Below are 27,814 nucleotides of genomic sequence, written 5' to 3' on the forward strand. Positions count from 1 at the left end.
ACTACTCCAACTATGACGCAAGCGCTGAATTTGCCATCTGACATTCAGAGGCTGGGTTTACACTTCACACAAGCTCATTTCAACTACTGCAGGTGGTAATCTGTAAGGACCAAGATGATGACATTTCCTGTTCTTTGACTCCGGGGCATACAGAGAGGCCCATGTTACGGAATCTTTACTCCTGCCCTGACCATCGTATGACAAACTGCACGTGCTTGCAGGCACTCCTCTGCTGCTCAGCAATGCCATTCTTATCCTAGCACGAAAATTACTTTACACATTCTGATAGCAAAATATCAACATTAGAATGGAGCCCTGCAATTGATTGAGTGCCTCAGAAATAATCAGTTAATTCATGCAAAGGATATGAGTGGAGGCAGAAAATGAAAACTCATTTGATTTCAAAATCCCAAATCTACTATAGTGGAATCCGTGTCCGTGAGCTACAATGCTGGATGCAAGCAAGGCTCGCTACGTTACTGACCATGAATAATACTCAGCATGATTAAAACAGAGGAAACCAGGCCTATTTCTACTCTAATCACATTCAGCATTTTGGAATAATAATTAATTTTGTTTTACTTTATATGAAGTATTGTCAAGTTCCCATTGACAGAAATAAAACAGTTTTATGAAAATACCTTTTTCTCAAAGGACCTGCTTGATCAGATTCAAACATTTGTCAAAGTAAGATGCTATTAAGTTGAAGTAATTACGTCACACGTAAAAGATCCATCTCTAACCAGCACTCTAAGCTGACCTCTCGGCTTCCAGACTCACAAGTGATCTGCTCGAGCAACTCTGCTGAATGTCTTTCTTCATCAACATTAAGCATAATCCTTTTACTTCTTTTGCTTGATGCCAGTAGTACCTCAGAAAAAATGCTTCCATTTTCATTGAGTCCTCACTGTCTCTCCTCTTTCATCAAATTTTTTCTTCTACTGTCCTGAATAGTTTCCTGCTCAGTCGGAGCTCTTACTTTGACAGAAATAAACATAATAGTTTGAGATAATGAAAGTCATTATAGAACACTTCTATATAATCATATTTGTTAAAGTACATGTGGTCTTCTTTCAAATTTAGTTTTCTGAGGTTGCCTTTTAATCCTAACAGAAGAATTGCAGTGCTTACCTGCCTGGCTAGCTAATAGTTCAGGCTGCAAGGACTTTTTTTGAGACAGTGTTATGTCATCTGTCTCCTCTTCATTAAGTCCTCGCTGAGAACTTTGACCGTCTCTCCACACAGCTGTCAGCAGGTTCTTCATCCTCTCTCTGTATTGCGCCAGCCCATTGTCCCTGAGGTATCTAAGCTTATACCCATGGTTTGAATTTAGAATGCATGGTTGACAAAATAAAACAACTGTCAAGAATTTGTTTCCAAATGTGCTAATGTGGAGAGGCTTAGTAATAAGGAAAATACAACTCCTGCACCCTGGGAATCTTAGCTCTTTGACATCAGCAAGAATGTGGCTTTCCCATTTCTATCTAAAAATCCATTTCCGCTTGCTTGAATAAAACAAATAACAATTGGGCACCTATCAAGTGTGTGGCACTGATCTATGCACTGGAAATACTGTGATGAAAAAGGAAGGGGCATTGCATCCAAAGAGCTGCCCTTCAAAGAGCTAAGCACCTTTTCAATCTATTTGTCCTTACAAATATGAGGAGGGATACTGCGGAAGTACTTAGATATCACTTACTAGTTGATTGTTTTTCTAGTTAAAGAACAAAAATATCACATTACCAACTTATTCAGGTTGTATGTTTACCTTATAAAATTAAATTTTAGCATCAGCTACCAAGTACCAGCTATTGGCTAAGATAATATTTTTCATTTCTATTCAATACCACAGAAAAGTTATTGGTGATTTTACAAAAGAATGAAGAAAAACCTGAAAGGATGTTATTTTAAAGGCTAGAACAAATAAAAACATTAGTAAAGAACAAAAACTAAGACACCTTTGCAAGTATTACAATGGTTTAGAGAAGTAATAGAATACCATTTACAAGCAGATGTAAATGTTGGAGAAATTAAAAACTCACATGACATTTTGCAAAACTTGGAAAAATTAATATGTCTTACCAGAGAAATAGATTGTTTACAAATTTTTATTTGAATATGAAGTACATAGTAGTGTGTACAAATTATATATTTTTACCTCAAGGCAATAGAATTTGAGGTTCTTTTCTTTTTCTTGTAACTTAACTGCTTGGTAGAAAACACATTTCTCAGTTTGTCCTCTGCCACCGGTAATGCCGATTTAAGCTGCTCATCTCTACGCCATCGTCTATGGCTCTCTGTTTGGACTATATTTTAATTCCCTATAGATTTCAACTAATTGACCTTGAGGGAAAGCTGAGTCTCTGTGACAATATGGTCTTCAATCACCGCTGCCAACATAAATAAATGGCTCCTCTCTGGATCTATCAAGAGTAATCTGAGTGAAATTTAAGTTTTTGATAGACTTTTAAAAAATGAGCCCAGACATGAAATAATACCCTTTTCAGCAAAAGGGCATAGGATTTAAGAAAACTAAGATTCATGTAATAAAACTGTTTAGCCTTTTATATTAGAAAGTGGCCAGTTATCTTATTGAAATCTGGACAATTTCCAAATTGATTTATATATTAATGAACTATGATATGACAATAACCTTAGTTATTCTAAGTGAGTAAAATAAGAGTGCCCATAATCAGTAAAATGCTTTTCATTTAAGAATATTTAGAAGTTTTAAAAAATGTTAATGAAAACAAGTGTTCTGTTGAGTTTCTCCATGGGGCTCCACAGAGTACTTGACTTGAAAAGAGAGTTCCTGAAATAACATTATTGACTTTCATACACATCAATTTTTGTAAATTTTTATATGTATTTAACCAAATATTCTTTCCTAAAGGAATTCAATGACCTCATCAGTGATAAGTCAGTTCATTTTCTTCATATTACACCCCACCTTGTTTTCTAATTTCCTGTATTAATTGTCCAAATTAATCATTTTTATTTAAAAAATAAAATTTTAAAACCATAAATAAAAACAAAATTTAGAACATAGCCAATACTTAAGGGGAAACCATTCTTACACAATATGAGGCTAAGAATCAAAGCAATTATATGGATACCACAGACAGCAAGGAAAAATTCTAATTTTTACTTGAAATAGGTAATTCATTCCCATTTTGGCATAAATTATCCCAATAGGTATTTGAAAATTTTATTTCAAACATAATTGTGACATAAGCATGGGCCATTACATAAAAATTAGACTATTAGAAGCCTTGTTTCTTATATTATATAAATTCAAAGAGGAAGGACAGATTACATAAAGTGATTAGGTTTAAATAAAGAGAGTGATATAAAAGAAAATAAAACCAAAACAGGGCCTACTTCTTTTATTATTATTATTTTTGTTTAAGTGGGCAAGAGCAATTTTATTGTTCCTATATCTAATTTCCTAACAAAGTATCTAGCATCTGTTAACTCCTAAAATTAGGCGATAAGATAGAGCCTTTGTTTATACATTATACTGTTTGTTGATGCATATAGTGATCATACTTATCCAAACCTTTGAGTTAGGACCTTCTGAGAATTCTCAATTGCTTAATATTTTCATGAAAAATTGACCTAAGTCAGATACTTTCATAGTAATCTGAGCACTCATATTTAGCTTACTGTGTATCTTGGTCTGAATTCATCCCCATTGTATATTCAACAATGATTTATTCATTGTTTACAATGAGTAAGGTTATCAGAGACTTGCAGTATATCAAGAGTTAATCCTGCCCTTGCCTTCAAGTATACATGAACTTTAATGCTTGTGTCTTTAACGCATGTACTTAAATAGCCATAATACAGGGTAGAAGGTGATTTGTCCTGAGAAAGTTAGTTTCACAGAAGGAAGGTATTATTTTCTCTGTAGTAGAACAGGGAAAATTCCAGGGAGGAGTTAACACTTGAGTCAACTATTGAGGGATCAATAGAATCTGGTTGTGAGAAAACACCTGGAATGATAAAAACTGAGAGGGAGAGATACCAAGAGAATATCTGGCGTGCAAACAGAGTGTATGAAAGGGAATTCAGGGGATAATATCAAAAAGGTGGGCATGATTAGAAATGCAGTCACATGATTACATAAAACCTGAGTTACTACAGTCATTGTATTAACTGTCTTGAATTGAGAACTGGAAAATCAGAGTTGGATTTGAAGTCTAGACACTTGTGACCACTTTTTGTGCAGAAACCTTGGCTGGGAAGCATAAAATAGGAAATCTTGATGCTTAATCTAGCACAATCTTGTCTACCCATTTTTTAGTAAATTTAAGACAGAGTAGTCTTGTAGAAACAAACAAAAAAAATTCTTCTCTATATCACTATAAAATATGCATTGGTAAGAGGAGCTTAAGTTATACAAAATAAAATAGAAAAAGTAACTGTAGTGCTAATGATAGTAACTAACATGTATATATTACTTACCAAAGCCAGGGACTTTCTGAAAATTTTATGTATATGAGCTTGATTTACATAATTTTACCCCATTTTTTCAAATTAAGAAACTGAGGCTTAGAAAGATCTATTAACTTGCTCAAGACAATGTAACTGGTCTATGTTGGAGCAGGTGTTTGATACTATTAAAGACACAGTATTTTATAAGGAAAGAATTCACAAATAGCTACTCAAGGCCAATAGCTAGCTAGTCAGTTATGGTTTAAAATTAATATCTTTAGAGAAATCTTTCAAATGCAAAATAATATAATAGTAAAATAAAATAAACTTTCTGTGCATTTTTCACTAAAAATAAACTGACTTGAAAGAAAAATTTTTATTCATTTATAATTTCTAAGTGAGAATAGAGATCATTAATGAAAAAGGAGCACAGATATGAATGATATGAATAATACGATGGTGCTTTAGCTATCTCTTGCTCATTTATATTTCAATATGATTATTCATGTTTAACATCTCTTGGGAATTTCATAAACATAGCCAATTTGTCAAATGACTTACTAATGTCTGCCCTGAAACTAGCTCTATTTTAGATTTTAGTTATTTCCATAAAAATATTTTACCAGTCAAGACTGGATACTCAAGTAATACTGGATCATCTGGAAAAGAGAGAATTTTTTCATTCTGATTGTCCTTAAATAGATGGACCATGAATCTGTAATTAAATCAGATGTAGTTTGTCTGAATTTCACCAATCACAAGCAGAAAAGTGTTCCTTGTTACTTTAAAATGACCTCCATGCAATTCAAGAGTTTCCAGTTGTTTGGTAGGAGGGAAATTGATTTGCTATTTCGCGTGTCTCGTTTATTTCTGTCTGATACTCAGTTAATTAGGATTTTCTCAACCTAAGCCCCTTTCCATTTCTATTTCTGAGGAACATCATGGCATAGGAGCATAAGGCATCAGGCATCTAAGGGCGCTAAGGTAGTGTGAGTTTAGTCCATAGTGTCTTTTTTTCTTAATGGTCTTTGCTTAGAGGTAGTTATTTTGATTTGTGTCTTCAGGTACCTACTGTTGCCATCTCTGAAGGATTTCCTAAGCCCCTCATTCAGATTCTGTCTTCCTGACCCAAACCCAAGGATATTTCTGATTCAATAGCCCACTCAGCCATCTCCATATCCATCCAGATTCATAATTTCTGTTGCCTTCTTAGAATTACTAAAGGGTATTGTGGAAAGCCCACAAGCTCATCCAGCAAGGCTGAGCTCAAACATTGCTACTTGATCACTGTCATGCCATGTTTGATAATGAGATGGTCCATCAGGTTATAGTCTGAGAAGCTGGAACATAGCTCTTTCTGCTTGAGGACATCTGCAGCATCAACCAGAGTCTACCATTCTCCTTGATAACACTTGCTCCACCACTCCATATTTTTCACCAGTCCCTATACTGGAATAAAATATTCTTCTTTTTGACTCATGGTTTATTCATTGAATGCAATCCCTTTGTGACCATTATCAAATATTCATTATGCCACATTTGTCAACCTAATTATTTTTTTCATTCATTCTTTAATACAAACCATATCCTCTTATAAATATTCTTCACTGAAGGAATACAGTATCTCCAATAATAAAATTTAATAACTCTTTAATAAGTCACATATTTTATTTAATTATACTTTGTGCCTTTTGTGCTTGTGCAGTGCTAATTTGTTGTGCATGACAAACGTGTTACTAATGATGTGCCCATCTTTGAATTTGTGTGTTGTGTTGTCTGTTTAGTTGTGAGAAATAACTTCAGTATTTTTCAGAGTATAAATGACCAATGAACTGTAACAAAATATATAACTAAAATAATGGAAATGATTGTGATTTTGTTTTAATATATATTTATCAAAACTCACTCACAAAACAAAACTTAGAAAATATAATGTCATTTTTCAATGATCCATTCTTCCTAGCTCAGCACTCTCTGTTCACAAAGACATTTTTTCAAATCCCCATTAACTTTCTTAGAAGACTAAATACTATACAATATATTAAAAAGTGACCCATTTTTAATCTAGTGCCCCCACTGCCTAAAAATATAGGAGAGTACCTTCTTAGCTTGAGAGAGAAGACAAATTATTATTTGTCTATATTTGGGTCCAAATAATATATAATATTTTAAAATGAAATAGGATTTTAAATAATGATCACATGTGAGTTAAAGGCATTGCACATTATACATTGCTGGCTTATATTTTTCTTATTTTAATCTAGAACTCTTTTAGAAAGAGCCATACCCTTACCTCATAATGTATTTAATACAATCTCTGTTGCAGGTTACTTAGTTATAGAAAATCCATCAAGTAAGTTTGTCGAATATCTTTTCTTCTCTTTGAATATCAACTTTAGACTCGCTGATTTGATGAATCTTACTGTGTGGTTCCTTTTTTTGTATGTTTGTTAGAAAAACCTCCAAGCTGGATATAAATCATAAAAGCATGACTAATTGCATGGTAACTGGAGAAATGCTTTCTCTCTCTCTTGGGGTGAAGTCTGCATGTCTGTATTTTAGCTTGGGAAGTAATACGGGGATATTTAAACTCCTTGGGGTTTAAAAACCATGTCATTATGAGAATGAGGTCACTGCAATATTTTATATCTTCTAAAACCTTGTAATGTATAAAATGTTTTCTGTATGACAAAGAGGTATTATGTGCTTTAGGATTCAATGATAACTTTATGCCCTTACATTTACTTGAAAACTTTCTTCATTAAAATGTTAAATCATTCACTTAAAGCCACTTAAAAATAGGAGGAATTTTGAATCATGAATACAAAGAAAGTGCACTTAAAGAAGAAAATTTTGAAAGTGTGACAGAATGACTTTATGGGGCAGGGTGGTTTATGGGTTTTGAAATGTCCATTGTTCTTTAAACTTGTTAACCATTGTCCATGCTAAAGTGAAAGAACCCAATCTAACGTGACTCCGTTTCATACCTTTCCTTGCTTGGAGGCCAATAAGCAAGAAATCCTTCCTGCAGCATGTTGAAGAGCTTTGCACAAACAACAACCTAAAGTTTCAAGAAGAATTTTCGGTATGTTACCACCAGTTGTCACAACATTGCCAGACCTCCAGTCGTTTCATGTGTCACATTTCATGTCCATTTTAAGCAAGCAAGACCATGAAGGACTCTGGCCTTGATAATCAATACCCAATTACCAGGTCGATTGTTTGGATAGTAATGTTACACTGGGCAGCCTCTGGTACAACCTGAACAGAATTATTCACCTATTGTGTCATGAAAAGGTGCACTTCTACAGACCTCCCGGGGAACAGCATCCTGGCCTTCTTTCTCCTCTGGCCTCTCATCCAGAGATAGATGCTAAGCTATAGTGCTGTTTTCACTAGTTTTTGTTTGTGTACAAGGCTCGGGTTATACCATAATTATACTTCATATTCAAATAATTATTTTAGATATAGAGACTAAATGATTCCAATTTATATTTGTCTGCTTAGTTTGTGTTTGTGGTATAGGTGAGCCTGAGAGCAGAAGTTCATGTTTCCAGAAGCTATACAAATTATGTTATTTCCAGAACTGTCCAAAAATAAAAAAATAGATAATGCCCATGTTTTTACAAGGCCTATTTTTAAGTTAATATAAAAATAATGCTGTTTCATGTTATAGAGAGTAAGTAAAGAACTTGTCATCTAAAAACTATTTAAAAGTTAAGGATAATTTGTTGCTTTTACTATTTTATGTTTATGAAATTGAAATTATTTTAAAATATAAGGTAGATATCAGATTTGCAAGTTATTTTAAAACTTGTAGCCATCTTTTCTAATTTGAATGGCTAGTTTGTATTATGAAAATAGAACCAATTTAGAACCAATTAGAAAATAGATTTCTAAATGTCGCCAGAACTTTATTTCTATTTTTTCATGAAATTCACAGTGTATGAACTTATGAAACAAAGAATTGAACAATTGGCTTGAATAATTCAGGAGTATAATACTTCAGTCTCTGCGGGAATAATAACAAAAAATGTGAGAAGATTAATGGTATTTCCTACAGCTTTTTGGTTATGCTTCTTAAGTAATATTGGTCTTGACTTAACAAAATCAGTGGTACCATAAAACTCTTTTTAAAATTTACACAGCAAAAACTCTCAATTTTTCAGGAGGAAAAGTGTAATTTCACTAGAATAGAAGCGAATATAATTACATTTTGCATGACTAAGTAGATGAAAAGTTTTATTAATAATAACATTTTCACATATATTGGGAAATTTTTTAGTTTAGCTTTTTTGGAGATCATGGTTTTAAGAACTTAGGGTGTTTTATATGAATATATAGATTTTGTGTAACTATTATATAAATGTACCTATATATGTAAGGTAGTTGTTATTTTTAATGTGTTTATGCTAATGCTGTATTTTTTAAGTAAAATTATGTTTTAATAAACAAATGTGTATTTGATGCATATATTTGAAAAACATAATTCAGGTTATATTCACTTATTATACTTTAAATATTTAAAATCTCCTACTATGTGTTAGGTATTGTATTTGGCACATTGACATATATCAATTCAACATTAAATGTCTAAATGACCTTGGGCAAATCACTTAAACTCTCTGTGCCTCAATTGCCTCATCTCTAAAATGATAGCATCTACTTCATTGAGTTCTGGATGCTAAAATGATTGAATGAGTGTAATACTGAGAATTGTGACTGGTATGATTTTTAGCTATTATGACAATTATTTCTACCAGAAAGAAGCTCATATTATGATAAGAAATGCAGACACGTATAAAAAATTACAAAAGGCACCGTATCATGACAGAGATATTCATAACGAAATGAGGATCAATTTTGTTTGGATAGAAGTCAGAAAAAGACTTCACAAAAAGGTGACCTTTGAGATGAACTTTAAGAAGAGCAGAAATCCAATGAGTAGATAAAGGAAGAAATATTCCAGAGAGAGGGAATGAATGCAAAAGTGTAAGACTGCAAAACAGTTTAGCTCATCTGTGGTCTCACTGAAAAGAGGAAACCAGTAGGAATAAGAACTAATAGTTGGGAGGATGGTCGAGGCCCTTTCTACTGTGATAAGAATAGGCCACCAAGTGTAACATTACTGTCCAAACAATCATTGTGGTAATTGGGTATTGATTATCAAGGCCAGAGACATTTAAATCTATAAATGGGTATTTCTATGTGAAATAATTACAGGAGTATCCTTTTCAGGTAATTTCCAATTCACCTTTCTTCTCTTCTCCTCCACATAGTTCGTCTTACAAATACGTTCCCAAAACCTTGACAAATGGAAGCTGTTCTAGGATTCCTCACTTAGATAATCTTTATTTTTCTAAGCCTCTGGTGCCAACACACCAGAACTCAGATGTTTACACTGCCCTCTCTTCTAACACATATCCGCTTGCAAAAGACTCCCCAGGTTTTCTTTCTGAGGAAAAATACGGTGGAAGGGAGAATTGTCCAGTTAAAATGAATTATTTATAATAAGGTTAAGTGAATTGTACAAACAAGTGTTTTAATAGTGTTTAAGGTCTTTGGCAAGTTGAGACATCTCTAAAATGGAAAACTATAAATTTCGTAAATGTAAATCTCAGTTCAACAAAATAATGAATACATTTTTTCACCAACTTGCTCTTTTTTAGCACCAACTTTCTTAATGATATGACTTTCACCAGAATGTCAATAATAGATCACTTTGACCCTTCTTCGGTGTCTGATAATTCTAAATTGCATCTTTGCATTCTACTATCGATTTAACAAGGCCTTCTGAGCATAGGAATTGACCTTTGCCATCTTCTCAAAATGACCAGTGTTGTCCTAATTAATAGGCATGAAATCACACTGCCTGAGGAGAAAAAACAAAAAATAAATCACCGCACTCCTTTCCCCTCCTAAGTAGACATTAAAATATTAAATAATTTTATGTGTGTACCTGATAAAACCATTAAGACAATATAGGAAAGAATTACTAACATGGTCACCACATCACAGAGCTTCCCAAAGGACAAAGAAATTATACCATAGAGCAATATCCAAACTGACCGATTTTAGTACATTCTCAGTGGAAGTTTACATAAGATCATTAAGGTTAATTTGACCTTGTTTTTGCAGTTACAAGAGGTGTTATCAATTCAAAAATAAAAGGGTCTAGAAAATAGAATGGTGTTTTACTAAATGGAATTTCCTGTTTACCCCTGAAATCAACATAAACTTTGTAATTATTTCATTTCACAGGAATTACCAAAATTTCTTCAAGATCTTTCTTCAACTGATGCTGACCTGCCCTGGAACAGAGCAAAAAACCGCTTTCCAAACATAAAGCCATGTATGTGCATTTACTGTGTCTGGTTTTAGCACTGAAATGCTTTAACATAACCATAAAATGCAGCTTAACATTTTTTTATTTCTTGAATGTATTTTTTTGCATATTAATTAAATTATAATAATGCATTTTCTTAGTAGCGACTTTCAAATTGTAGCTCTTTTGCTTTGTTAACTTTATTGAAGGTAATGTACATGGTTTTCAGCTTGTTCACACAAAGTTCACTTAATGCAGGTGCTAGAAACTGTAGATCTAATAGTTTCTTAGCTTTGTAATTTAACCCAAGTAACAAAACACTCTTACATCTTCCCACAGACCTAGTTTTCAAATGAAAAGAAACAGTTCACATGTAACTTTGTGCATTAGTTTCCCTTAAGAGCATTGCAGTGTCTTTTTATAGAATATAAAAAAATGCCTTGTAAAATATTCACTGAGAATCATATATATATATATATATATATATATATATATATATATATATATATATATTTACCAGGATTAGTTTCACAAATAAAGCTGGGTTGTGCCTTACCATACTAAAAATGGCTTTGTTTTTCAATGAGAAAAAGAGCCATATTATTGTCTTAAAAATTAAAGAAAAAAACATAACTCTTAATCATAGCTATATGTTTGATGTTATATTGTTGAACATATTTCTGCTATCTATATTATAACTTAATACCTCTTATACTACAAAATAAAAAGTGACATTTGTGATGTTTTTAAATATTGTCAATATTTTTTAAAAATCTAAAGTTTTAAAATATTCTTAATTTTAGAGTTAACGTTATAATTTTCACTTTGTGTTATGCCTTTTTTTAAAGCTGTATTGGGGAAAATTCCACACTTAAAAATTGAACTTTACTGTCTTAAAAAGACATGGACTTAGAGAAGAATAAAATCACAGAATGTAAAATCACAAAGTATATGGATAGGAAGAAATGGTCCAAATTCTGATATTCTAGAACTAGAGGATAACTGAGACATGAAATAAAAATTTTAAGGAAACATGATATAGGAGGTAGTAACCTAATGGAATCTGCTAATTCCCAAGAATTAGAATAGGATGAAAATACAAAGAGCTTTAATCCTAAAATCCTTTCTGGAACAAAACAAATCACAAGTAAATGTCTTTTAAAGCAGTTGACAAATAAGATGTTATTATAGAAAATAAGAAATGCTTTACATCTCCAAATTTCTATTGCATAATCTTTCTGAACAGACCCTTTTGTTTTCCCTTTCGAAGAGTTAACCTGGGTTGGATGCATCATTAATTTAAGAGATAGGAAAATTCTCATATTTTTATATTCGTCTTTACTTAAATTTCTTCCAGGCTGTCTGCATCATGCTCCTCAGTGATATTCTGTGAAAATAAACTGTAGTCTGATTGAAGGGCGGTGTTATATAATATGTAACATTTGTTTACAATTATAGAGTATGCTGAATTAATTTATTATGTATCAGTATATATAAAATAAGTAAATCAAATATGTTTAACTAGTTGCCAAGTATCAGAGTATCTAATTTAAATGTGTAAAATTTTGAGTTATTGGAGAGTTATTGTTGGTATATTTTTAAATTGTTGTTCAGTTATAGCTGTCTCCATTTTCCTGCCACCTCTTCCCCCTGCCCCACCCACCCCCACCTCCTGCCCTCGATCCTTCCTCACTTTGGCTTTGTCCGTGGGTCCTTTATACTTGTTCCTTGATGACCCTTCCCCTTCTTTCCCCTGTTATACCCCTCCCTCCTCCAAGAGAGATATTTTTAAATGTGATAATTCAATATTCTATTATTAAGATTTCACTGCATCATTATCTGGATTCACATCATGGCTATGAAAAATGCCAGACAATATTAGCTTGTAACTTATAGCATAAAAAATAAAAATGGTTGATAAGACTATATTAAAAAATAATTGTTAATGGTGAACTTATGTTGTAAATCAAGGATGTTCTGGAATTTTAGAATGAGCACTTCATGCATTTTTTTCCCTCTGCTAGGGTAAAATGGGTAATGTCCAGTTGTTTTCTGCTTTCTTAATTTCAGTACTCAAAACCTATGGTAATTATTCAAATAATATATCTACATCCAATAGCCTGTAACAGATTTTTAAGGGAAACCTTCTTCATAACTGTCTTCTTACATGGTTGGAGGTCTTATAAGAAATATTTTTGTTAGATAAAATCTTATATTTTTCAAGAATATTATTAGAATAATTTATTAATTCAACTAATACATACTTCCCACTTTATAGTAAAAAGAGCTAACAACATATATGTTCTAATCATACATTCTGGGTTGTGATCATTTTTACCCACTATCTTAGTGACTGGACATACTACTCATGGTCTCTGTCTCTAAAAATTATTGTGAGGATCAGATGAAATAATCACATAAGCCACTTTGCCCAGTAGTGGAACAAGAAAAATACAAGAAAATGATGTGGGTAATCAATAGATTGCTTACTTTTAAAAATTGTTCAACTTTCTGAGTGAATAAGATTTAGCAATAGACTGTTATGGTCTATAGTCTGGGGATAACAAGCTCTTAGCCTGGGTTAAAAGGCAAGTGGCAAACTCACAGACACCTCTGTAGGCCAGTACTCCCCACCCACCCCCCACACACACACACACACACACACACACACACACAATAAACAAATGAGATGTTTAGACTAAATATATTTCCCCATTGTGCTCTCAGAGAAGCCATAAAGCCAAAGAAATGTTTTTTCTTCTGTAGGGAATGTATTCATTTTTCAGAGTCTGAATTTTAACTTGAGCTACCTAAGTGAAGTGCATTGTTTTCCCTGAGTAATGAAGGAAGTAGTATTTCAAGTGTCACAGTGCATTTTAGAAGGTATTGGCTTACACAGTTTAAAGATACTAGGATTAGCAACAAATACTTGCTGAAGAGACTTGCAAGTCTCTGTTTGACTGGACACAATGACCTTCAGAAGTATTCCAACACTATGTATAAAAAACTTGTTGACCCAGAGGCATATCATGTGAATAGAAACCTAATGACTTACCTTCCTTAGTTACAGAACCAGCCACAATATCATTAAAATATATAGATCACACCAACTTTAAAATCTTTGGAGCATAATAATTGACATGAATTTGCTAAAACATTCCCTATCTGTAACTTTAAGCCCATGGCGCAAGTCATTAATTACTAATAATACAGCTAAGTCATTTTAACATATAAGAGGATATGCTCATTTTAAGAATGAGAAAATTAAGTGCTTCCTATAAGCACTCATATACGTTTTCCTCAAGAGGATTCTACAAAATAAATATTATAGCTACATATTATAGCTGAGGTAACAAAGGAGCAGAGAAGTTAAGCAAGTCACCTGAGGCCATATTTATGGTGGATAGATTCTCTGGAACTCACACCCAAGCCAGGTTAGCCATCTTTCCTCTACTATTGAATAACTTCCCACTGAGGTTAAAAAACATAATCCTTCGCAATAATTAAGTAGTAATAGATATTTTATTTTTATCATTTCCATGTCTAGTTAAAATTAGCACTGGACATTGCAATTATAGTACCAACTTAGTAAATAAAAATCTTCAAGAAAAAAAAATTTCATATTTTGAAGGAAAGTAATGGATAGAAGGTTATCTACTTTTTCCAGATCATAAAAGAATCTAATAATAATAAAAAAAATTGGTATTAAATAAAGAATAGACAGATAAATTAATAGAACAGAATAAATAATCCAGAAATAGGCCTAAATATATAGAGAAATCTAGTATATGATAAAAGTGACATTTTGAATAATAAATAAGGAGAAGTGTGGAATGTAAAAAATTGGGACTATTTGTTGCTTCAATGGCAAGAAGCAAACAAACAAGAAAGGATAGATTTTATCTCATTCTGTAAAGTAAATAAATAAATCCCAATGGATTAAAGATTAAAATACTTAAAATAAAAGCAGAAAAACACCTTAAAGTTGCAGAAGAAACTATGAATGAATTTGTAAAAATAAGAATATTGTTGACAAACACCTGTTCATGAATGACACAAGAAACTACTGAATCTATAATGAAAAGAAATTTAATTACCTAAAAAGTCAATTTTATGTATGGTAATATATTATAGTTAGATTGATAGACTCAAAGATAAACAACAAATGAGGGAGAAAGGTTTAACATGTACTGCAATAGGCCACATATAACTTTTGTTTTTAATATAAAATATTTTTAATAGGAAAATTGTATAATATGAAAAAGCATTTAGTAGAAATGTATTTGTAATGGCTAATAAACAAGCAAAGAAGCTCAATTTTACTATACTTAAGGAGATCAAAATAAATACTATGAATTATTCATTTTTATCTATCAAAAGATCATAAATTAAATAGTTTGATAATATCTTGTGGTAGTGAAAGTAAAGAAAACAGAATTGTTCAAACATTTTGTTCAGAGTATGAGTTGATATAATTAAAGAACAATTTGGGAATATCTTTCAAAATTTGAAATGCACAATGTGATTTGGGAATTTTATTGCTGGTAATGTACAAATACCTTTTAACATACATGCAAAAAAGTGAGATTTGTTCAGCTTTTTATTAAAAATGAGATTAAATCTTTGCACATGATATATTCAAACAGAAAAATACTACAGGTATCTTTGTTTATGTTGATATGGAATGAGAGAGGTATATGAAGAAAGCAATTTGCAGAACAGAATGTATAGCATCCCATTTGTGATTTTTCATAAGTATGTACAGAAAATTCTAGAAACATATGCAGGGACATATTAACAGTCACTATTGCTAGGTAGTGGAAATATGGAATAAGAGGGAACTTCTACTTTAGTTGTATACCCATCTGTAATGTTGAATGTTATATCATGAACTTCTTTGTATTACATTTATAGTAAAAAAGTACTGGTATTAAAATTGAATAGCATTCAATTTTGTATGTTTTTTCCTAGACAATAATAACAGAGTGAAGTTGATAGCTGATGCTAGTATTCCAGGATCAGATTATATTAATGCCAGCTATGTTTCTGTAAGTTCTACTTTTAAATATTTTATATTTTTATAAAACATAAATACTTAAATTATATTACTCCTCTATTTAAAACAACAAATTCATTACAACATCTATGGACCTTGATGTGCCAGTTCCTAATAGACACTTCAACTTACCAACAATCATTTCACTAAAAAGTAGCAGATATACAACTTCAAGTGACACATCCACTTGTCTTTTTACTATTTCATATGTCTCCTTTTCAGTGTATGATCTGTATACAATGAAGCCTGCCAGTCTCTCTTTCAAAGAAAAGTTAGTTGAATGGACAGTCGTGTCCATATAATACAAAAATCTATTATGCCTTTTTTCCCCTTCTACATTTTCTGTCCTTCAAGGGATCTATGATGCCATGTTCTTTTTTCTATCCTCAGCTACTTGTAGAATGTGAACTCTGTTGAAGCTATTTAATAAACATATATCCTAAATGAACCAATATGAGGGAATTGTGACATGCCTCATACACTGTCTTGCACATCACAGATAATGAATGCTTGCTGAATTGTATTGATATCAACTGAAACCAAATTGTTTTAGGGACTCTCTCTCCCTCTCATTCTCCATAGCTCTTTTGTTCTGTCAATGCTCATCAGTATCATGGGAACATAGAAAACTTATATGCTCCAAAGACCTCCACTTAAGCTGACATAACCATGAAATCTCAGAGTAGGAATTGTCCTTGTGGTTCATTTAATTATTCGCCTTGGGATTCTTTCTTAAAATTTTCTGATAATTAGATGTTAGCCTCTCTTGGCACTGATTCATCCACTTCCTTCTGAGGCAGATGATTCTATTTTCAATGACTCTAATATACAACTTTTTCTTTAATGAGCTAGTCTCCAATTCAAATATTTGAGGGTCTCCTATTCTGTCCACACTCCCATAGGTCTTATATTCTTTTCTTATTCATAGGCCTTCTCACCCAGGCCTGCCATTCACTTTGGTACCATTGGAACTCTGCTTATGTGATGTTCTGTCCTTTCCCCAATATCAAACAGAAGTGTCCTGTGTCCCATTATCTCCAAAACTCTGTTGGAGGAGGCAATTCATTCTAAATTCTATATTGATTAACAATACTTCCAAAATTATAATCATATGTTGGGTCTTATTTTGAAAAGAATGAATGGGAGAGTAAGATTTTTTTAATAAGGGAAGTGAAGTGAGGAGGGGGGTGGAGAAGTTAAGGCATCCATTGAATTTCATCCTATCCTTATGCTAGAGCTTAAAAAAAACACAAATTTACTATTATAACCACATACTTTATTCATTGATCAAATGACTGATTTCCTTGAAAATGTAATTCTTCTCTGAAGATTTTTATGAAATCCTCTCCTTACTAATTTTCATTGTAGCCTAAATTCTATAGCATGCTGAAGTTTTGCTTTGATTTACACAATGATACCTATATGTATTTTTTAATTAATTTATTTTTTCAAATACATTTGTCTCTGCCTACCCCCCACTACTTTCCCTTGTCCCCTCCCTCCCTCAATTCTTCCCCTTTGGTTTTGTCCATGAGTCCTTGCTATATGTTCCTTGACTTTCCCCTTCCCTTCCTTTTCCCCCACCCCCGCTCCCTCCTTCCCTCTTGTCTCTGTTGGTTTCTTTTAGATAGTTAAATTTGATCAATGCTCTAATGATCATATATCTTATAGTACAGGACAAAAGCAAATGGTTCTATAAGTAACCTACTGATTTGTACCATTTCTTAATTTACTAATTGGTAGATACAAATTAATAGCTCATATCTTCTAATGTTCAACCACATGTGGGGTGACAGTACAAGGTATGCATATGATTAGGCAGGAACCCAGTTTTAGTGAGTTTATCAGAACCACATGGATGAATAAGCAAAGGAATATTCCTGAATCCCCATTGTGATCTCTAAATAGTATAGATTGTCAAGAGACAACTATGAGAAGACGATAATACAAGATAAGCAATGAACTAAGAAGTCTGAATATATATATTCAAATGATGTAATCAAATGATGTAATATAAAGCTTCCAACAAGGTCGCTATGACCCAACCACAGTGATGTGCATAATCATTATGGAGCTGCATTTCAAGCAGGCCCCAGTGGAAATCACATTAAGGCCGGTCTGGCACTGGAGTGGTCAGTATACAGGGTAGAGCAAAAGTAGGTTTACAGCTCTTCATGTGGCAAATAATACAATAATAAATAAATAATAATACAAGAATGAGCTCCATGTTTTGCATACTCACCATTGTAAACCTGCTTTTGCCCTGCCCTGTATTGTATTGTCCTTACATTTCAAGTAGATTTCCTTTGCTTGAGATGCCAGGATCAGAGGGGAATAGACAAAGCCTAGACATGACAGTGGTCCTCACTTCTCCATCTCCAAATTCGGGAAGTCTTCACATCAGAAAGGATGTCCGATACCTCAGTTACTCCTCACTCCCCAGTGGCACCTCTGTCTGAAAGTTCATGAACAATTGTCCCAGGAGCAAAAGACAAGAGTCCATCTACAAATGGTTCCTGGATTCCTATTTCTTCAGAAGCTAGAGGAAGGGGAGGAGAGCTATAAAGGGAGGCAGAGAAGAGAGCAAAATAACCAGTATTCAGATGGAAAAGCAAAAAAAAATGAAGCCTGGGAAAGAAAAAGGAGAGGACGAGCAAGTGGTCTGAGGGATATACTTTAAGACTGGGAAACTACAGGCCAGAACCTATAACTAGATTAATAGATCATGAATATGCACATCCTTCTGCCCTTGGCTCTTCTTGAGAATTGTGCTCCTGGAGGTAGGATTCACAGAGAGCTTGGAAAATTTTTATGGAGAATGGACTGTGTGAGAGTGGTAGGGAGGAAGAGATACTACATCCCTGTAAACAGCCAGTAAGTATTCAAATGAGCTTAGCAATATTTTCAAAAGAGTTAACAATAAAAATTTTATATAATGAGATAAGAGGAAGGTCCCAAGCCCTGAAAATTATCTATCCTTTCAACCAGATGCCTGAAATTACATTAACTTGAGAATAACTTCTACCATAATTAGAGATAGAAGATGAAAGGTTATGATGCAAAAGAGCTGTAATAATATCAAAAATACCAGATTTGTTCCCATTTTGATAGACCATTATAATAGCTAAGGATATTGAGTCCCTGGAAAAGTGAAATACAAGTGACCAAGAGAAACATTTTATAACTCAATCAATTACAATTATTACACTCACCCCTGAAATACTTTGTTCATTGGCTTCTGGACACCATTTTCTCAATTTTTCAACCACAGCTTATTGATTCTTTCATCTTAGTCTCACTGGTTCTCTCTGATCTCCTCAACTACCAAATATCAAAATTATCCACAGCTCATTCCTTGAATTTAGTTTCTTTCAAAACTCATTTCCTTGGTAATCTCAACCAGCCTCATGATTTTAAGTAAGAACTATGTGGTGATCACTTTCAAGTGTATGTTTCTAGATTGAACTTCTTCCTGAATTCCAAAATCTTACAGCCATTTGCCTTCATGACATTCCCAATTGATTATCTAATAAGGATTTCCAGTTTAATATGTTCATAATGAATTTCTAATTTTCCCTTCAAGTTTGCTCATCTTGAAGTCTTCCCCATCATCCTTTGGAGTCATTGATTCTTTTCATTTCTTATACACAACAGCCAATCCATCAGCAAATTCTGTTTGCCCTGTCTTCAGATGGACCAGATCTTATCACTTCCCATCATCCCCATTGCTATCGCTTAGTCGCCCCCTTGGTTCGATTGTTGCAATAGCCTAACTACTCTTCCTCCCTTCACCTCTGGCCCCTTATAGGCTAGTTTTCTTACAGAAACCAGAGTGAAACTGTTAAACCACACACTATATGTTTATAAACTGTCAATGGCTTTCTGTATCATTCATAATAAACACTAACGTCTTATCTTTACCTAAAGGACCTAAAGCATCCTTATATGTCCCTGTTCTTTCTGCTGCTATTGTCTAGTACTGCCCCCTTCATGTACTCCACTCCAGCCACTTGCTGTTTATAGAACAATCCAGATACATCTCCCCTTTAATACTGTTACACTTGACTTTCTTTCTGTGTGGAACACTCTCCCCCCAAATAATGCAAGGCTTGCTCTCTTTCTTTTTTAATTCTCTCTCAGATGTCACCAAGGAGTCTTTTCTGAACATCCTATATTCTAAAAGCCATCTCTCAAAAGCACATATCACTTTTTAAATTTCTATGTATTTTGCTTATTTAGTAGACTTATTAACAGGCCTAGTGCTTATTTCTCTTAACTGGAATGTAAAATAAATGAGGTTAGGGATTTGAGTGTCTTTGGTCAGTGATGAACCCCCAGCTCCCAGAGCAGTGCCACGTATGTATTAGGCACTCATAAATATTATTTGCAGGAATGTGCATATTTTAAAAGTCTGTGAAAAAATTGGCCAACACATTAATGGTTCTTCATTCTGGATAGTGAGAATGTAAGAATGTCCTTCCTCATTCTATTACATATACCCTTCTGAATTTTCCAAACATTGTATATTGAATATATATTGCTTTTTTAGCCTTAAAAAACCCAAACTCTTACTATGTAAAATAATTGAATGGTCACATTTACTTTGAGACTGGAAATACAGAAATGCTTCAACATACAATGCATTTAAGAGACTCACAGTGTTATCCCAGAGACTGTCACTGGCTAGCACTCTAATTTGGGAAAATTACTGTAAGTGCCTCACTATTCTTTCAATTAAAATAAATTGCTTGAAACTTAAAATGTGTATTATTCTGGCATGATTCTATAGTCTCTGGTCACTGATTTAAAAGTAGATTTTCTGATTTAAAAATAAATTTTACTTTTTTTCTACTCCTTTAAAAATTTTGATGTTTAAAATAGATGTAATTCCTTTGCTACTTCTTTTTTATACAGTAACTTTCTTTAAGAAAAATCCACAGATACAGCCCAACTTGCATGCTTACATTTCAGGTAAATGGATTAACGTTTAGAACAACTTGATAAAATGTACAAGAGCTGTCACAATAGAGTTGAGACAAATCTCAGGCCTTATATTAATATTAGCGGTATAAATCTTCATATTACCCCACCCACATTACTTTTTTTCCCTTCCTTCATTTGTATTTTTCTCTTTCTTTCTTTATTTCTTTTCTTTCTTTCTTTTCTTTCTTTCTTTCTTTCTTTCTTTCTTTCTTTCTTTCTTTCTTTCTTTCTTTCTTTCAAATGCAGTTTACATTTAGTATTATTTTGTATTCTGTAGTTTCAGGTGTACAGCATTGTGGTTACACAAGCATTATCTTTAAAAGTGTTCTGCTTGATATTTCCAGTAGCCGCCTGGCACCACACTTAGTTACAACAGTATTATTAACTATATCCCTTATGCTGGACTTTACAAGCCCCATGACTATTTTGTAACTACAGATCTCTACTTGTTAATCCCTTCACCTTTTTCACTCAGTCTCCTAAACCCTCTTCCCTCTGGCGACCACCAGTCTGTTCTCTGTTTCTGTACCTCCCATCATTCTTGGTTCAGAGCCCCAGAAAGCAAATACTAATGCCCCAGTTTAAGTAGGTAAGTAATTTCTTGGAGGAAGAGTATGAAAATATTTGCAAAACCCATAAATATCAATATATGATGAAAAGAGTGGAGTGGGTGAGGCTGCTGGCTCTGGACTCCTACCAGCTGTGAGACCTTGAGCACATTCACATTTCTAAGTTTCAGTATCTTCATATGTGAAATGAGGGTAATAATAGTACAAATTCACAAGGTGTTTTTTATAAGAAATAAGTTAATGAAAATATTAACTATAATTGCTTAGTATATTTTCTGGCATAAAGCAAGCATTTGAATAAGGTCAACATTATTGCTGTTTTTTTATGTAATCCTTAATGTTTTATTGGAAAGTGAGGAATAAATTTTAAGGACGATATTGGTTGTATAGTATATCACATTATGAGGTTAAAATGAGAGATTGGAAATTCTGAATATCTAATAGTATTTAGCATTCAAACTACACAATACTTAACAATATGAGATCATTTTACAACTAATATATTTTTGAATACTGTTCAATAACTTAAAACTTGTAGAGATGTAAACATTGATGCGGTGTTGTATTTGTGTCCCTCTAGGGTTACTTATGTCCAAATGAATTTATTGCTACTCAAGGTCCATTACCAGGGACAGTCGGGGACTTTTGGAGAATGGTTTGGGAAACCAGAGCAAAAACATTAGTAATGCTAACACAGTGTTTTGAAAAAGGGCGGGTAAGTTTTTTGAAAAATCCTTTCACAAAATGTTATTTTACAATTGTGTTAATATGTGTGTGACAATTTCAGCAAATACTGTGAATCATCAATAACTCGGATATCTATAAAGCAGTTTTAACCAGTGGCAAAAACTGGTATATACCATATAACAGTGGTTCTTATGACTTGTAATTTTTCTCTAAATACAGATCAGATGCCATCAGTATTGGCCAGAAGACAACAAACCAGTTACTGTGTTTGGAGACATAGTGATTACAAAGCTAATGGAGGATGTTCAAATAGATTGGACCATCAGGGATCTGAAAATTGAAAGGGTAAAAAAGTGATAGGGGTGGGAACAGGACAGTAAATATGAATGCTCTAAACATCTAAAGTAAAATTAAGTTCTAGAACTATTCCTTGCAATAATATCTATATAGTCAACAAAGCTTCCCTATTGTTTTCTTAAACAGGCTTTTCGAATTGTTATCTGACTTCAATATCTGTGTCACTGGGTTTGAATTCCAAATCACGTTAAAGTTTATATTAATCAATTAGCATTAAATTCTTAGGTAAAGAAGGGAAGAAAAAAAGGAAGCAACTAGGTCACTGGGTTTATATTACTTGATAAACAAACTATAACATTTGACTTACAACAAAAATTTCCCAAATCACTCATCTTTATCTAATCCCAATTATTTGATTTTCTATTTAATCCAGAACCAGTAGAGAAGTGATAGTGCAGGATCCTGCTCTATCAGTTTTTATAGGTGTCTATACACAGAAACTAATATAAGGATCTTTATACTTTCTGACATTATCAGACACCCAATACCTGTGTTTTGAATAATTGATGGATATGTTAATATTTAAGTTTGGAGTCAAAATTGTTTCAAAATGTACTATTCCAATGTTACAAAATGTTATGCTACATTTGAATATAAATACTCTATATTATAATCACTTTAAGCTTTTTTATTGTTTCTATTCATACTAAAAGGAAATTTTCTTTACTGTAGCAATAATAAAAGACCTTTCTTACAGGATAAATAAAAACAGTTTTTCTGTTTGGTAAACAGTCATTTTTAAAAGATCACCTTCAAAAGCTAGAACATCAGCTGTCTTCCACCTTCATTGTGGTACTTAAACAACTATATCATGCTCCTTCAATCTGTCGCTTTGTTTAGCACGGGGATTGCATGACTGTTCGACAGTGTAACTTCACTGCTTGGCCTGAGCATGGGGTTCCTGAAAACAGTGCCCCTCTCGTTCACTTTGTGAAGTTGGTTCGAGCAAGCAGAGCACATGACACCACACCTATGATTGTTCACTGCAGGTAAAAAAGATATATTATTACAACTTCATATGAGACACTATAAGTAGTATTTAAACTCAATGTGGTTTTTTCATTATCATGACATGGATTATTTTTCTGGCAGCAGTTAATGTAGATCCATTCCAGCTTTTACTTTTCAGATATTTTACTGGCTATAATAAAAAAAAAAGATGTAGCTTTCTAAAAGTTCAGATAGTAATAAACTGAGCAATGAACATATCTAAAAGAAATTTTATATATATATATATATATATATATATATATATATATATATACACACACATACATACACACACATGCCAATACAGGACTTTTCCTGAGTTCTTGACTAGACTATGCTTTTACTGGCCTTTAAAAAATTAAAAATTATATCCAGTCATTAATGTATGTGTGTTCATGTGCATATATGGAATACTTTATGAATTTTATGGATAAACATCTGATCTTTTATTGTTTCAATTGGTATTATAGTATACTATTGTAATTTAAACATATCTTGTAAAAACAAATTTTTAGATTGGGGTTACAAAGGATATATAAAAGAAAATGAAGATATTTAAGTAATCGATCTGAGTAAAATTCCAAATTTTTACCAAGTGTTAGCAAATCAATGTCTTCCTTTGACCTGAGCCTCTGAATATGGTTCATAGAATGAGTATAAATTGAGATTTTTTTTTTCCCCCTTCATTAATTATACTGGTATTTGCTTAGTATTTAGAGTTTTTCTGGACAGATGATACAATTCATGTTTTCTAACAAGATATATCCAAATCAATTTCAATGGGAGTCTCTTCAACAATTGGAAATGGGAGATTAGAGCAAACGTGGATGATAATATATTGTTTCATTATTCCACTTACATAAGATATCTAGAATGGATCAATTAATGGAGACAGAAAGAACAGTGGTTCCCCGGGGCTTTGGGGAGAAGGGGATGAGAAGTCAGCGCCCAGTGGGTGCAGAGTTTCTGTCGGGGCTGATGATGAAGTTCTGAAAACGGCTCGGGGCGCTGGTTGCACAGCAGTGCAGGGTGTGTCCTGCCAGTGAGTTATGCGCTGCACAGTGGCTAAAATGGTCCATTTTATGTTATGTGTCTTTTACTGCAATAAAAACATTTTTAATTAGCAATCTATTTTGAACACATTAAGTTAATTATAACAATGATGATAATTAATTGATTAAGACGTTTCTAATAAGTGCATACTATAATTAGTGTGGTTATATAAGAAAACATCAATTCATCCAGTGTTTTTATCTTTTTAGAGGAAAAGTTCAATATGTAATTTAAGTGGATGTACATTTTCCAAGAATATTTTGGATTTTTTTAATTATAAGAGTAATACAGAAATGCTCGCTCATGATGAAATACCTGAACAAAGTTTGTATTTAAAAAATATATAGAGCTAAAAAGCAAAAGCCTCATTCTTGCCATACCAATTCCATTTTCCCTTTCATATACATAAAATTTTTAACAAAGTGCTATACAGTGTAAATGACACAACAGTTCGCTTCTAAATTTAGTGATGAATTTTAAACTGACATCACTGATGATTGAAACCTCTGATGGAGACTGGTTGCCTTCAGCCGTCTGCATCTTTCTTACACACTGCCACCGGCACTAGAGCCCTTTGGGAAAAAAAGCACTTTCTTTCTGGAAGCCTCAAAAACAGTAGAGAGTCTGTTGTGATTTAAATAGATAAAAGAGAAAAGGAAAAGGTGTGCTTATATGAATAATTATCTTTAAATATCATTTTTTAAACCTACCAAATTTTTATCTCCAACTAACTTCTCACCTCCACCTTATTAAGACGTATATATTTAACTTTCGATTCAACATGACAACCTGAATGACCACAAAACTCCGAAAATTAAATGTGTCCAAAACTGAACATTTGATTCAATTTCTAGACTTTCTCCGCACCGTGTTTGTAAATAGCAAGCCCACTCTGCTTGGTCCCAAAACTCTGGACTCAACCCTGACTCTTCCTCTCTCACATTCAACAACCAACCCACCCGCTCGGACCCCCAACGCCCGTCGCCTCTCCACTCCACTCTCCTCGTCCTGGCCTCCTTGCTCTTCTCTGAACATGTAGAATGTTCTCCCACTCAGCTCTGTTCTCCCACTCCCTCCAGCTGCTCTGCTCCTCTCCCAGACACCCACGTGATGTGCTCCCCAACCTTATTCAAGTTGCTTTTCAAATGTTACTTTATCCGAGAAGCTTTCTCCGATGACCCTATCCTACCCTGTCCGTCCCCATCTCGTGAGCCTGATCGATCAATCGTCGTACCACTTCATCTGCTTCACATGGCTGGGCACATGCTGTGCACGCTTGTTTGTGTCACAACGCAATCTTCCCTCTAGAGTATAACCTTTATATGTGTAGGGACTTTGTATAGTTCACTGTTATACCCCAGATGCCTAGGACAGCGTCTGGCACTCAAAATATATTGAATGATGTAACGACTGATTACTCTGTTCAGGCATATGTGTACATGTGTTATCATAACCAGATTTATGTTGTAATGCTCACTACTTCTTAGGTCAAATCATAGAAAATTGATGACTCAAACTTTTTCCCACCTACAGAAATGGAAGTTAAATGTTGTTTAAAGTAACATAAGACGAGGTGACCTTTAAAATATCTTTTATACTTTTAATAGTTATTTCCTATATTAACCATTTAAGTATCTATTGTCTTTCTAGTGGAAGATGCTACATCAATCCTCTCAGGTTTATCACTTAACAGTTTCTATGGAGTACATACCTGTCCTTGGGCTTTAAACTAATTTTAAAAAAGGAAACAGCTTCTTAATTTTATTATTTGTAAGAAGTAAAAAAAAATTCTATAAAAAAAGTAAAAACGCATAAGGGAATTTTTCAATATCATGCAGTGGGAATGCTATATGGACCAAATACTTGACATTTTTAATGTTTAACATTTCTATTGGGAACCCAAAATATGTTTAATACAAAGTTTCTGATTTTAAGAATTTTCAACAATTTTTTAAAATATTTTTCATACTTCTCCAACTACAACCCCTAAAATATTATGAAAAAGTGTTACCTTTTTTTTAAAAACTCAACTATTTGATAATTGATAATAATCATTTTGCCATGTTAAAACACTCTTGGTAACAATATGAATCTAGAGAAACTCCAAAAAAAATCTACCTCCAAATAAAAAAGTAACTTTAGAATGTATTGCTATCACAGCTCACTTCTTCATCACCATCAACATGAATCACCTTTTGTTGAATAATTTTCACATAATTTCACCTTTTCTGCAGTGCTGGAGTTGGAAGAACTGGAGTGTTTATTGCCCTGGACCACTTAACACAACATATAAATGATCATGATTTTGTGGATATATATGGACTAGTAGCTGAACTGAGAAGCGAAAGAATGTGCATGGTGCAGAACCTGGTAAGATCTGAAACTGCATGCAGTGTCAGCTCTAGAATTTCTTCATGGCAGGATCTTAATGGCAGCAATCTGGTAGGATGTGGACTTGAAACTGTCTTTGCATAGCAGACACTCTCCATTCCTATCTTATAAGCTTCCTCGGGAGAGGGGGCAGGATTAGGGGTGGAGAGGGCAGCGGATGGAGATTATAGAACTAAAGCCCAAGTGCCACAGTCATCCTTCAGCAATGTTACCTGACTGCGCATCATTATTTGTTTATACTTACAGGTGTACAGAAAACAATCCATACAATTGACTTGTTTTTAGCATTCAGCAAGTTTGGGGAGCTTAGAAAATGAATCAAATCAACCTCTTTTTTAAACATGCTTAAACTTATAATAGGAAAAAAAGTTTCAAATATTGATTGTTTTGGGGTTCTATGTATTTTACTTGCCCATATGTATCCCTATTGCCTATTAGTACAATAATGATTATTATAGTATATATTAACTAACTAGGAGATGTTTTGTTTTGCTGTTTTGGTTTGGAAGTAAAACTATTACTATAACATATAGATTTTTCTCCATTAAAAAATCACATAGTATAATGGTAAGGAGCCTAAAGACCCTCTATGGAGTGTCTAGTGGGTTCCAAGTACTATACTAGATTCTTTACACAGGCTATCTTATTTAATTGTTTATTTGTAAAGTAGGCCCAACAAACCTAGTCAACAGACTGGGCATTATTGGCTCTGCTATACAAATATGGAAGCAGGTGTTCCAAGTAGTTAAGTAATATTCCAAGGTTATACTCTTCATAACTGTCAGAGCCACATGCCAACCCATGTCTAACTGTAATACGCAAGATGTTCCTGTCTGTATCTTTGCATTGGAATTTTTATGCTATATAAGCAGAGACTTTCTCACACTAAATCTACAGATCTGTTGTAACTATTTTTTCCAAGGTACATCCTAGAAAACATGAATGTCATCACAGTAAAAAGTGTGA

The 27,814-nt window shown here is 33.3% G+C and overlaps 1 protein-coding gene across 1 annotated transcript in view; it reads left to right on the plus strand.

Moving 5' to 3' along the window:
- PTPRQ (protein tyrosine phosphatase receptor type Q) overlaps window positions 1-27,814 on the plus strand; it is a 204,787-nt gene that overhangs the window by 170,187 nt on the left and 6,786 nt on the right. The window contains exons 36-43 of the mRNA XM_054580156.1: window positions 6,764-6,790; window positions 7,441-7,522; window positions 10,699-10,789; window positions 15,734-15,810; window positions 21,951-22,085; window positions 22,277-22,402; window positions 23,255-23,403; window positions 26,692-26,827. Coding sequence (XP_054436131.1) covers window positions 6,764-6,790; window positions 7,441-7,522; window positions 10,699-10,789; window positions 15,734-15,810; window positions 21,951-22,085; window positions 22,277-22,402; window positions 23,255-23,403; window positions 26,692-26,827 — 823 coding nt within the window. The remainder of the gene's footprint in view (window positions 1-6,763; window positions 6,791-7,440; window positions 7,523-10,698; window positions 10,790-15,733; window positions 15,811-21,950; window positions 22,086-22,276; window positions 22,403-23,254; window positions 23,404-26,691; window positions 26,828-27,814) is intronic.

Source organism: Pteronotus mesoamericanus, unplaced genomic scaffold (assembly GCF_021234165.1).
Source record: "Pteronotus mesoamericanus isolate MK-2021 breed Mesoamerican mustached bat unplaced genomic scaffold, CSHL_Meso_final contig_56, whole genome shotgun sequence".
In the NCBI taxonomy this organism is placed as follows: domain Eukaryota; kingdom Metazoa; phylum Chordata; class Mammalia; order Chiroptera; family Mormoopidae; genus Pteronotus; species Pteronotus mesoamericanus.